Below are 13,047 nucleotides of genomic sequence, written 5' to 3' on the forward strand. Positions count from 1 at the left end.
AGTAGATGCTTTCATAAAAGAAAATACTCCTTTGTCATGAGGCCAATAACTACCACCGAATAGGTCTTCTAAATATCACATATATCGTGAGTCTTTAAAACAGAGCACATTTGCATTCTGATGAATTGAGCTGTACACATAGATGCCACTGAAATTCTGCCCTGTCCCAAATTCAAACTCAAGCAACTGCACTGACATTATTTCTAACTAGTCTTCTTCAAAATAATTTTCTTAGTTTAAAAGAAATTTTCTCAAGTCTATAAGAATAAAAGAGTCAACATTTTTAATAAATGACCTTATCTGACACTCAAAACTCTAGAAGAATGATTCCACCTCATGCTTATGTTAGGGACTGGGATGTTCCTGGCCTCTGTTTCACTGTGTGCAGCACAGAAAACACTATGTGAGAATATTCATTGTGTATCAAATTTACTCCCAAGAACACCACGTTTTGTTACATTTTAGTTTATGTATTGTCCCTGGGGGGGAAAGAAAAGGAAACAACAAACACACTGGTCCCCATGGGAAAGTTAAAGCTGATCATCTGTCTTCAATGTGACTAGAGTAAAAGAAATACATGCTTTATAATGCAATTCTAAAAGCAGCACAAAGCATCTTATTATAAATCTCTTCCAAAGAGATAAAGGTGTTATAAAACCATTCTGGGATAATGTCTCTCCCTGAGGGAATCTGCAGCTACCAAGTAACAATATTTGTCCTCCAGATTTTCATTACTTTGTTTGAAAAGAACATATTTCATCCTTTAAAAGTCACTAAATGCATTGTATATATCACAGTGGCTCTAATCAAGATATCACCAAGCCACATAAATTACAAAGACACACGCGCGCGCACACACACACACACACACACACACACACACACAGAACTTTAAGTAAGTTTTTAAAAAATGTTAGCAGCACTTTCCTACGTGGGGATCCTTAGTTTTAATTTTCTTTTGAAAAGAATCAAAAACCTTGACAACTATTTATTTTTATCTAAATTAAATACAATAAAACTTACTCTGCAGAGTGAGTTTTTTTTAAAGATCCAGACTCTAATTTAAAATGTTATAAAATTCAATTCAGAATATATATTGTAATGAAAACAATATTATAAAATTGTTTCTAAACTAATTCACAAATGCTAGCTAAATGCAGACAAAGGACTCTTATGGGGTATTAGAAATGTTCTAAAATTGAATAGTAATAATGATTACACAACTCTTAAGTATATTTAAAAAGCACTGAATTTTACACTTAAAATAAGTATGTCATGATATAAAAATTATTTTTAAAAGGCCTTTGTCAACAAATAATTATATAAATCTGTGTATTTTTATATAGTAGTGACTTAAGCTTCCACAAAACTAATTATCACAATTGAACCATCCTTTTAAATAATCACATGAAAAACAGGTCTTTGTTTGCTTAACATGAACATATTCTGAAGTTTGAACGCTGACCAGGAGATTAGCAACTTTTTAATAGAACGGACAATTAATTTAATTTATAAAGAGGCGAATTCATTTCTTCTGGGCCCAGTACACGATACCTACAATGTTCAACTATATTCAACACGCTGCTTTCTTAAAAGAGTGTTGTTCTAAAAATTAAGAGAAAAAAAAACCCTGAAATGAGAGCAATTGCTGGGTCCTCTGTGCCCTCCTGGCTACTTGCTCCTGTGCCCTCGAATGAGCCACAGGACGCGGGTGCCGGGTGACGGTGGAGAAAACCTTACTGAATCCTCCTGGATGTGGGCTGAGCTAGCTGGTCCGTGGTCTTTCCAGTTGGTAGTCTGTTCTCAGAGGTGTGAGACACTGCGTCCGTCTGGCTCATGGAACAATCTCAAAACTAAGAGTACCTCAAGGACACTGGCCTTCTGTTAAAATGCTGCTGTTATTTCTGTCCAGCTGGGTTTAAATCTCATCTAGATGCACAAACCCAACCACCAGCAGGCTCCAGATCACAGGATGACACGGTTCTCATTAGAAAGAAACTGGCCTCACTTCACCAGTTTTCCAAGGCTAAAGCATGGATGGGCAGGAGAGGTAAGAGAGAGGAAAGGATTCTTCCTAAAACCCATGAAGGGGCCGAGGAATCGGAAATCACTGTTGGCTCACATGTGGAAGCTTTCCCAAGGTGAATCTGCTTTGTAGTCAAAATCCAAATGTACATTTGGCAAGTCAAGCTCACTGATAAAGTTATTGGAAAGCTATGGTAATTTGAAAACAAAATATACTCAATATTTAAGCAGTTATTATGATGAGATTTTTATTTTATTCTTATTAGGAAAAAATACAAAACAACAGAAAATGTAGAACAATTCCCAGCACACAAGCTCATCCCACCCTGTCTCCCAGGTCTACTGTGCCTCAGCACACCTGGCCAGAGAAGGTAGGCACAAGCAGAATGTAGCTTCTTGTTTAGGAGACAGCAGGGAAATTCTAAGGATGCAAGTATTATAGATTCTTTCCAAGTTTTTAGGTGCTCATGGCACGGGAACTTCATTATTTCTATTTTTATTTTCAAATTTATGTCTCTTATTTACATCTTCATATTTTAAAAAGTACTCTTATTTGCAGATGAAAATAAGAGTATTGTTCCTTTTTTTCAAAATAAAAGATATAAAAAGTCTAAGTTGAAGAGTAAAATACTAGGGAATTTTAAATGAGTGATCAGTAACCAAAAAAAAAAAAAAAATGAAAAAGCAAAGAATGTGAGAAGGAAAAGTGACAACTAATAAGTCATGACAACTTGATGATATTTTTAAAAAATGTAAGAAGCAGTTAAGAGAAGTTAGCAAATACTCCAAATTAGTCAGGACAGTGGAGTACACAAAAACAATATTTATGGGCTAGAGGGATGCTTGCGTTAAACCATGCTTTGAATGAACAAGGTCCTGGGTCCAATTCCCAGCACCAAAATAAACAAAAAGATTTACACATTGGGAAGGTTCTTCTTTCATTACAACATGGGCTTTCTTAAATTACACTTGTGTTTATAACTCTACATGATCTTTTTTCTGGTAATCAGAATCTGTTGACCCACCTTCTTATTAGAAAAGTTCAACATGATCTTTACTTCAAGACTAAAACATGAGTTTCACAAAAATGTTAGCCTATTCCATGTTTTCTCATTAGTGTTGTCTGTAGCAACTAATTTGGAATTTTTTTGTTGTTTTATTTATTTATTTTTTCTTGTGCTGGGGATTGAACCCACAGCCTTGTGTATGCTAGGAAGACACTCTATCACTGAGACCTCTTTATTTTTTATTTTGAGATAGGGTTTCACTAAGTTGGCCAGGATAGCATCAAACTTGTGATCCTCCTGCCTCAGCCTCCCGCACTGCTGGGATTGCAGGTGTGCACCACATCACCAAGCGTAAATCCTCAACTTTAAACATATTACACATTATGTCAGACTATGGTTTTAAAACAATGAGCAAAATCTACCTTTTTAAAACAATGACTCCTTGTCAATAGGATAATTTAATGTATAATGTAAAGATATAAATCTCAATCTTTTAAAAAAAACTAATTTAAAATTGACTGAAAAGTCCACAGGGTATCTCTCTTACCATTCAGTGAACAGGATGACCAGATCATCTTGACTGGCGTAATGTTCCATGACTTCTTTCATTAACCTCACTTTCTGGCCCCCTCCAATACTATTAATTCCATCTCCCCCTCTCCACTCTTCTCCTTCACCAAGGACCTATCAAAGAAATCAACATTTCAACCCTGAGCAAAACAAATTAAATTATGGCAACACCGTAGAAAACTTAAAATCATTGCCAACTTTACAGTACTACCCCATAACCACTCTCCACATGTCACATTAAATCATGATGACAGAAAGAAGAAAGCTTAGTGCCTAGATCATTCATCATAATTCTTCAATATTATTCACCCCAAAAATGCTATTCCCAATGTTATCATTTCCAAAGTTAAGTCTGCTGCATGCAGGTGGACTGAGAAAATATTTCTTATATTTTATTACTCTTTGTGCAGCCTAAAATGAAAGAGAAAATGAAAAGATTTTCCATATCACTTTTTTCAATCTGGTAGGAAATCTGTAAGATCAAAACTGAAATCTCCTAAAGCCCAGTGGCTCCTGGACTGGGCCCTGAAGCAATTTTCCTACTGAACCAAAATGGATGATAGTTCAGGGAAATGCAGAGGGCATCAAGTAACGGGGCACTTTACTTACTTTTTAAATCTTAAAATGACATGTTCCTGTTAAGAATTTATCAGTGCGAGAAACTGCCTGCACACAATTAACTGGAGCTACCCCTGTACCCTTGGCCTTCACTATACACCTGTACCCTTGGAGCTACCCCTGTACCCTTGGCCTCCACTATACACCTGTACCCTTGGCCTCCACTATACACCTGTACCCTTGGAGCTACACCGGTACCCTTGACCTCCACTGTGCCCATGAGTCTCCACAGGGCCTCCTGAATTGGAAACAACTGCTGACCACCCCTGGCTCTGAGGCAGCAGGAGCATAAGAGTGTCCCTCCTCCTCACACACATACATCTTTTACCTTTATTTCCTCAAAACAATGTCTGAAGGTGCTAAAATATTGATGCTGTAGGAGATGTAGGATACTAAGGGGGAACATTACTAAAAATACAGACCAAAGGAAAAAAGTAAACTAAAAATAAATCAACACTGTGAGTTCCAACTGTACCTAACACAGAGCCAAATATAAATCTGGTTGGCAAAGCCAGTGGGGCTCCCAGCCTCAAATCTCTGAGAATCTTTGTATCTTTCCCTGTAATGAGGCATGGTAGGCAAATTCCACTCTCACTCCTGTGGATCTGGATTCAAATCATTTCTAATCTAGCAGAATTATTGGTTTTTACCCTGAGATTTGTTTCACAACCCTTCTGAAGGCTCTGATCCTGCAACAGCAGCTGGCCTAACCACACCTGAGCACTCACACAGTAGGCTGTTAGGCAAGGCAGTGGGCGCCGTGTCGCTGGCTCTTTGCAGTACCAAATCCGTGGATATTTGTCACCGCTTGCAGCAACAATTTGCACGGGTCTTATGGGTGGTGGAGTGGAAACTGAGCTACTTCTATCTTTCTCTTTAGTGCACTGCTTTCTTGTTTGTTTATAGAGGATAGAGGAAATGAGGTTTACTTACTTTGAGAGGAGAGAGAGAGAGACTTTGCTTAAGAGAGACTTTGAGAGAAGGACAGGCTTTGCTTAGAGCTTAGAGGAAGAGAGACTTGCGACGCCTCACTTAAAGTCTGCTGCTTCTTACTGGTGCGTCCTGCATCCTGTGAACTAAGGGTGCGTCTACCTAAGGTGCTTTAGTGATGCGTCTCAGTTCTCCGCTCTGTGATCTGCCTTCCGCCGCTGCCCCTACTCGCTGCTTCTATCGGCTAGCCGCTTCTTCTTCCTAGCTGCCGATCCGCTGTCTTTTCTTTCTTCTTGCCACTTCTTTTGCTAGCTGCTGTGTTTCCCTACTAACTGCTGCGCCACTTCTTTCTGCTAGTTGCTGCTGTGTGTTCCACTGTCTCGCTCCGCCTACGCTTATATCACCTCCAGGAGGCGGAGAGCAGGGCCACGCCTCTTACGCAAAGATTAGGTCAGATGCTAGGAGTCCAAGCAGGCACAATTAGGAGTGCTCGAGAACACATGTGTATACATTGTGTGCATGGAGGACAAATCACCTGAGTGTGCTTATGTCAATCAACCTCCTGCTGATGTGATCAGGCGCTGCCCTGGCGTGGTCAACATGGCACAGCTCCCAACAGTGCCGGACCTCAGAGTGTACCAGAATCCCACGGACAGCTGGGGAAAGCACCGACTTCTGGAGGCCAGGCCCAGAATCTGTTAGACAGCCGGTCTGAGGTGACCTGAGTGTCTTCCTTTCTAACTAGCTCCCAGTTGATGAGAGTGCTGCCGTGTGAAGTCCACACTTTTGAGAACCCCTGCATTACATAATGGGAAGCCAACAGAAGGGTCATAAACTCCAGAGCCCATCCAATGGGGCTGGAGTCTAAGACACCACAGGTTGTAGCTATGGACCCTGGGGCAGGTTCTCCTTGCTCATAAATAAATATGTACCTTTCATTGTTCATATAATGATTAAGAGGGTACCATATGAAAAGTTCCTAGCCAGGTGCATTGCATATAAGAGTCCCAGGTCTGAACTCAAAAGATCCTCCTAAAGGACTTCACAAATATTTTATCCTAATTCTTTGACGTCAGTGCTCGCTACTATATTTCTCATCTCTCTTAACATACTTCTAACATATTTTCATTTATCCTTTATTAAGCACCTACTTGTTACCATCAGGTCTCCTTCCCTGCAAATGTCAGTCTCTTGAATAGCTGCTCTGCTTCATCATCTGTACCTTCTCCTCCAGAAGTTGCATAAAGAATATGACTTTTTTTTTTTTTTTTTGTATTACAGACAAATATGGCTCTGTTTCTTCCCAAGCCAAAGCAATCTTTCCCCTCTTTTTCTTTTTTTAATTTCCTACCTAGATACTTCCTCACTCTCTTCGTCTTTGGAGAAAATATCTGGCTAGCATATCTTTGTATCAAATGAATAAATCAATAAAAATACTAAGACCCTCACCCCTCAGTTTAATAGTTCTATCAACTTCCTCAAGTCTCCTGTGATCATGTATGAGTGAAATGTCCCCTAGAGACATCTTCTAAACTTTGTTGTATTCCCAAATTCCTTTAAAGCAGACGGACAAACAGCAACAAGACAGGAAAAGTAACTCTTAGCGATGGGAAAGAAAGGTCTCTCCTCCATAGCCATGCTTCTGATTCCCTGTAAACAAACACACCTCTGTGGGCATCCCATAATAGGAAAAATGATCCAAGTCAGCAAAGAACACTACTGTCTCATCTTTGAACGACACCGCAAATAAATAATTATTTTTACACATAGATGCACATTTACATATTATTTTTGTTTTGTAGAACGTGCTTACATCAAACATTAGCAAATATTAACCAATTATTGTCTGAGTGGCAGAGTATTAGTGTAAGGCGAAAATACATACTTAAATATGCATAGAAACAGCAATTATACAAACAAATTTCATTTTTCTTGTTTGGATTACAGATTTTGTTGCTGCTGTCATGAAAAATGTATTTTGGGCACATATTCTACCACTTCTGTAAAGTAAAAAAAATATACTATACCTTCACGGTATAATTGAAGTATTTGGCTGACTGCATAAATCGGTGAAATCCGTCACTTTCTTTTGTCGCTACAGTTATGACTAACAATTTATCTGCAAAGATAGAAGGACATAAAGTACAGAAGTTTACCAAGAGTTTAAATGCTAACACTTTACAACTCAATATAGTGATCAGAAACCTCATTAACCCATGGGAATGTTCTGGTGTGTTATTCTTACGTAAGATGAAACAATGTGCTATTGAAAACCAGGCAATTCAAACTGGTTGCATTACTGTCAAATGACTAGCCCATCAATGACAGATTATGTTAATGGTAAGAAAAAGTTCATTGGTGTTGAAGGAAAAGCATGCCCTCAACAGAATATTTCAACATTAAGAGAAAGAAGAAAAAAAAAAAAACCTCCATAAAATGCACATTTTTAAAAATCTGTAAACTGTAAGACCCTTAGACACTATCTAATCACCCAGCTTCACTGTCACCTGTAAATCTTTCCAGCTTCATGACACACATCAGTGAGGTCCACCAGCAGATTATAGTTTACTACCAACATGTGGCAAACAAAGAAAAGATCTAATCATAAGACCGATCTAAATTCTTTAAAACGTGACAAATTGGAAGTATTTAAAAATGAAATCTTAATTTTTCCTTCTTACCCATGAATTCTTTACAGTCTCAAAAGTCACAACATTTATATCATTTCTTTATTGTTTTGAGACCCAGGCAGTTGGCACCCGAACAGGGACTGGACACAGTGAACTTTAATGATTAGATAAGAAGATGCTCCTGAGGACATGTGTCAGATAAGGAAAGGTGAGGAGTGAAAGTTTATAGCTGGGTATAAAAAATGGAATGGCTAGGATCAAAGAAAGGGATCTCTATGTTGCAATGCTTAAGACTATGCTTTCTTAGCTTCTGGAGAAGCTCTATATCTTAGGCTTGCATCTAAAATGTAAATTGCAGAAGCAATTATTCAAAACTGGTCTGACACCAAAAAAATTGTTTTAAAAGGGTGTCACTTTTAAATTCAATCTGCTGTAGCTGCCTATCTTGTCTGCTCTCACTCTACGGCCCTGCCTTCTTAACTAGTTTCTCCCTAATCGGATGCAAAAGTAAACTCTGATCTGTTAAAGACTATTAATTAAATTTGTTTGATATCTTTGTTTTTACAGTTAAAAATCAGTAAATTAGATTTAACATCGATGGGATCAATCTTTGTAAATGTGTTTGTTAAAGGAGACATCCGATTAACTTGCAAAGTTCTAAAACATCAACTGCTAAATACAAAATCAAGTATCCTTGACTTCTTAAATTCCATAAGGTAACATATTTAAATATTAAATGTGTTTTCATAAATTGGTAAATTAAAAATGTTTGAGATGGCTTTGTGTCTGTCTTTACTAAAACAAGCTTACTAAGGGCTAAGATTCTATCAGCTGTAATTTTATATACAAAGAGTACAAAAGGTTTTAGTTAGGTTTCAACTAAAGTACCATAAAAAACAAGTATTTCTTCTTATTAATGTGGAGTAATTTGTCTGAATTTAAAAATTCCATAAAGATTGTTTCTAAATGTAAATTTTAAAGGAAAGAAAGAGATGTAAGAAGGTTTGTGACAGGAAGGAGATATAAGAAAGTTTGTGAAAGGAAATAGATAAAAGAAGGATTTTTTTTTTGTTTTTTTTTTCCTCTGTATTAAATTTTATTTTTACAGACTACATTTTGATTCATTGTACACAAATGGGGTACAGCTTTTCATTTCTATGGTTGTGATGTAGATTCACACCATTTGTGTAATCATACATGTACACAGGGTAATGATGTCTGTCTCATTCCACCATCTTTTTCTTCCACCCCTTCCCCACCTCATTTCCCTCTACTAAATCCAAAAAGGAGGTTTTTTAAAGGGTAAGAGATATAAGAAGGTTTAAGGTATGGAAATATAAATAGTAGAAGGAAAAAGAAAATGTTTCTGGATAAAAAAATCTTTTGTGTGGTAAAGTTAAAAGTTTAGAATGTTTGCATAAGTTGCAGAAGGTTTGCATAAGTTGCAGAAGGTTGCTTAAGTTGCAAAAGATTTGTGGAGGGTAAATTTCAAAAAGTTTGTGTGAAACTAAATTGGTTATATATAACTAGCACAATCAGTTAAAGTTATTCAAGACTTTTCTTAAGGTCAAATATAAACGCACTGATAAACGAAAGTTTAATCCTCCATGTGTTAAAGTAACAAGGATTTCTTAAATGCACTGATAAAACCAAAGTTTAATTCTCCATGTGTTAAAGTAACAAGGATTTCTTAAAACATTAATCTGCTCTTTTCTATCAAGATAATTTCTTAGCTTTTTAACCTCCTGGTAAAAGAAAAAAAAATTGCTGGTCTTTGTCATCATCATCGTAATCATGGTCTTTCTGTCTGCCTTATGGATGTGTTGTGCTTGGGAACTTCCTGTGCAAAGGTGCAGGTCAAGATGGTCCAGTTACTATAATGATACCTGACCCAAGGAAGCACTGTAAAAAGTTGCAGAGCTACCTCAGTCTGGACCTTGATTTCAGGCCCCAACTCTCAGGCACAGAGAATTCTGAGTGTAACAAGATAACCCTAATGTCTCACCAGTCCTCATCCTTCAGACTGCCTGCTTGGCTGAAACTTTCCCACAAATAACCTTTTGATGACACCTATGTAATAAAACATGCTGTATTAGCTCTGAGTCATTATCCTCCATCAGAGGGTAATGACCCACCTAGCCCCAGCTTTTTCTCTCTATGTGTGTCTGTTTGTCTTTTCTCAATTTCCCATCCCCCCTCATCTGGTGTTTTCCTGACTTAACAGCGTGGTTGAGAGATGGGCCACATCAAATAGCTACCTTATCATCCTCTGGGTTTCAATAAGACAAATGGCTCCTGGCCTCAAAGAACAGGCAAATGAAGTATAACTGTAACCATTACCTCTGGTGTTGCCTTTTGACTCTAAGAAAATAGATGGATAAAGTCTGCATGGGCAAAAAATGCATAATGCATGTTTACAGTGGAGTGGATTTGAAGAAATGCTTACCAAATGCAAACCACTTCACCACAAAAAAAAAAAACATGCACACTTCTGTGATCATCTCTACATAGCCACCAAAATGTCCAGCACTATCACAAGAATCAATAAATGTTTGGCAATGGTTGAATATTTAGCTCTCTACAAAAATTCAAGTACATATCATCATTTCTCCAAAAATCAAGAAGTCACCTGATTTAGGCCAAAGAGCACTATATTCTCTCTTACAAAGGCACTACCAGCTTTAATAGAGATAGGCATGCTTTGTTACAAGCATTTCTTTTTCCTCCTCCAAATAGTTGCTGCTATTAGAGGAGAATTTATCAATACCTAGTAGTGACCTAACTTCCCTTTTCATATATGAACAATGAGTTTAAAACAGAAAGTCACTTTGCTGCCAAGTCCAGATGAAATCTACTGTTTTAATGATGGCATCACATTAAGTAGCTAAGCAGCAATCCACACCTATGATACCGATCTTTCCAAGTTCCTTTATACGCAGGTCTTAATTTTTAATTTGCAAAAATCAAGAAAAATACTCCTATCAGAGAGCTCTGAGTATACTGTTTTCACTCTACAACTAACTCATCTTGTGGTCAGACACAGCCTTCATCTGTACAGGTTAATGGTTCTCAATTTTCTACTGAAGGAACATGTTTTCTCAGTAGTGATTACTAAGGCAAAGGGGAGGTCAGCAAATTTTTGCTGTAAAAGATCAAACAATAACTATTTTAGACCAGTGGGTAACATACAGTTTCTGTCACAGTGCTACTTATTTCTTTTTGTTTTTCATTTTTTACAACACTTTACAAAACAATAAAAAAAAAAAAAAAAAAAGGACATTCTTAGTTCTCTGGTTGGCTATATAAAAAGAAACATGGACCTGGTTTGACCTTAGGGTCACAGCTTGCCAGTGTGGTTGGCCACACAGATCTCAAGACAAACTACTTTGTTTCAAGTTCCAATTCTAACATTTATTGTTTTAAATTAGTCAGTTTCTCATACTCCTTGTCTCATCTGTTTCTCTTCTACAATAAGTGCAAAATAGTGGCACCTTAAGTGTCCTGGGAGGGTTACAGGAGCTAGTGAGGGGCACATTCTTAAGTCCTTCCATGTGTGTTGGACAGAATCTTATTATTTTTTTCTACTCAAAAGATGCACAGGTAAGACAGTTTGTAGCTGATCTGAAAACCTCGGTAAGTTTAATATCTATCTATCTATCTATCTATCTATCTATCTATCTATCTATCTATCTATCTATCTATCTATCTAGATGCAGAGTGCCATCCATGGTCCAAAAATGGAACCAGTCGTGGTTGACCTATAAGACGTGGAAATCTGGCTCTCAGGAATTGGCAATTATGAGAAATTGTTCCAGATTGCCTGGAGTATGTGGTTTCCGTGCAGATTGGTTCACTGCTGGAATTCACAGGCCCTAGATGTGCCACTGATCTCCAAAAGCAAAACAGGTTGCTTAACTCTAGCCCATTCTGTTCTCAGGGAAGAAGCTCCCCCTGGACCCCCTTTGATCTGGACCGCTATAAATACAGAGAGCATGGGCTCCTCCATTTTGTTAGAGCCAGACCCTTTAGCACGGCTCAACCCGTCGCACCCCCATTCAAAGATAATTCTCACTCTTCAGGTTTTTTCTGATAAATAAATTTCTTAGCGATTAGTTTACAGCCAGCCCCTCCCTCCAACAGGAACTCTTTTCCTCAAGCATGGGGGACATGCAGTGATAATATATATATATTCCATCTCTTTCTTTACTAGAGATCCAATTAAGATTTATTTTGTTTTTTAAGCAGTCTTAAAAGTGATAATTCAAATAATTTACTGAGTAACTAGTTAAGATGGCTCAGTGGTAGAGCACCCCAGTACCACAAAAAAAGAAAGAAAGAGAAAAAGACCTCCAATTTTTGCATTTCTCTCCATCTCAAAGCAAGCTGTAATTCTAAACCCATGACAATTATCCCTTGCCTAGGATTCTACCATAGCCTCCCAAATCCATTTTGCCCACTCTAATCATATCTCTATAAAACTACCACAGAAGTCTTTTCAGAACACCTAGATGTCTGGTCAAGGTACCCCGCTGCTAAACACCCTCCTACTGACTGCTCTTAGGACAGCAGCCAAAGCTCCATTACCACATTGTGGTCCCTGATGATCTCTCTCCTCTCCAATCTCGTCCACTTCCTCTCTCCCCTCTGCTCTCTCCGCTCCAACCACGCTGAATTTTTTTTTTTTTTTTTTAATTTCCCAACACTGTCTGTTCTTTTCCACCAAAGAGAAGAGCAAGTGCCAGACTATTAATTAATGTCCCTCCTTGATCTCTGGATAGAGATTGAAATTTTTAACCATATGCCAATTCTTGGACATCTGACCCTCCCCAACCTACGGGAATAGGTCATTACCCATTACTCATTGCAATGTACTCCCTACCTCTCCAGAGCATTTACCAGAAACTGTAATTACAAAGTAATTTGTACAGTTAATATTTAAGAGTAAAATTTCTATTTACAACTAGACTACAAATTTCAGAGAAGCAGGATGTCCTTTTTCTCATCATTAGTTCTCCAGGGTACTTAGCATAGTCCTCATAATACTCAACACGCAGTAGGGTCTTAGTAAGCATTTTTTTTTTAATTTTTAAAGTGATACAAAAAAGCTAAAACTGTACATCTTAATAAGGTGTCATGGATCTATGTATACATTGTGTAATGTTCAGGCTTTTCAATAGTGGATTCAGGAACAAATGATACTATGAATTTGTGTCAAGTATATGTGTCTATAAAACAAGGGAGTTTTAAACAAAATTCCTATATAGGTA

The 13,047-nt window shown here is 37.6% G+C and overlaps 1 protein-coding gene across 3 annotated transcripts in view; it reads right to left on the reverse strand.

Moving 5' to 3' along the window:
• Positions 1-13,047, reverse strand: part of PLOD2 (procollagen-lysine,2-oxoglutarate 5-dioxygenase 2) — an 85,930-nt gene that overhangs the window by 41,764 nt on the left and 31,119 nt on the right. For all 3 annotated transcript variants that reach the window (XM_079156406.1, XM_079156405.1, XM_079156407.1), the window contains exons 2-3: positions 7,178-7,269; positions 3,580-3,716 (exon numbers count right to left, since the gene is read on the reverse strand). In XM_079156406.1, the coding sequence (XP_079012532.1) occupies positions 3,580-3,716; positions 7,178-7,269 (229 nt within the window). The remainder of the gene's footprint in view (positions 1-3,579; positions 3,717-7,177; positions 7,270-13,047) is intronic.

This window comes from Sciurus vulgaris (genome assembly GCF_902686455.1).
Source record: "Sciurus vulgaris genome assembly, chromosome: 10".
Taxonomy (NCBI): Eukaryota; Metazoa; Chordata; class Mammalia; order Rodentia; family Sciuridae; genus Sciurus; species Sciurus vulgaris.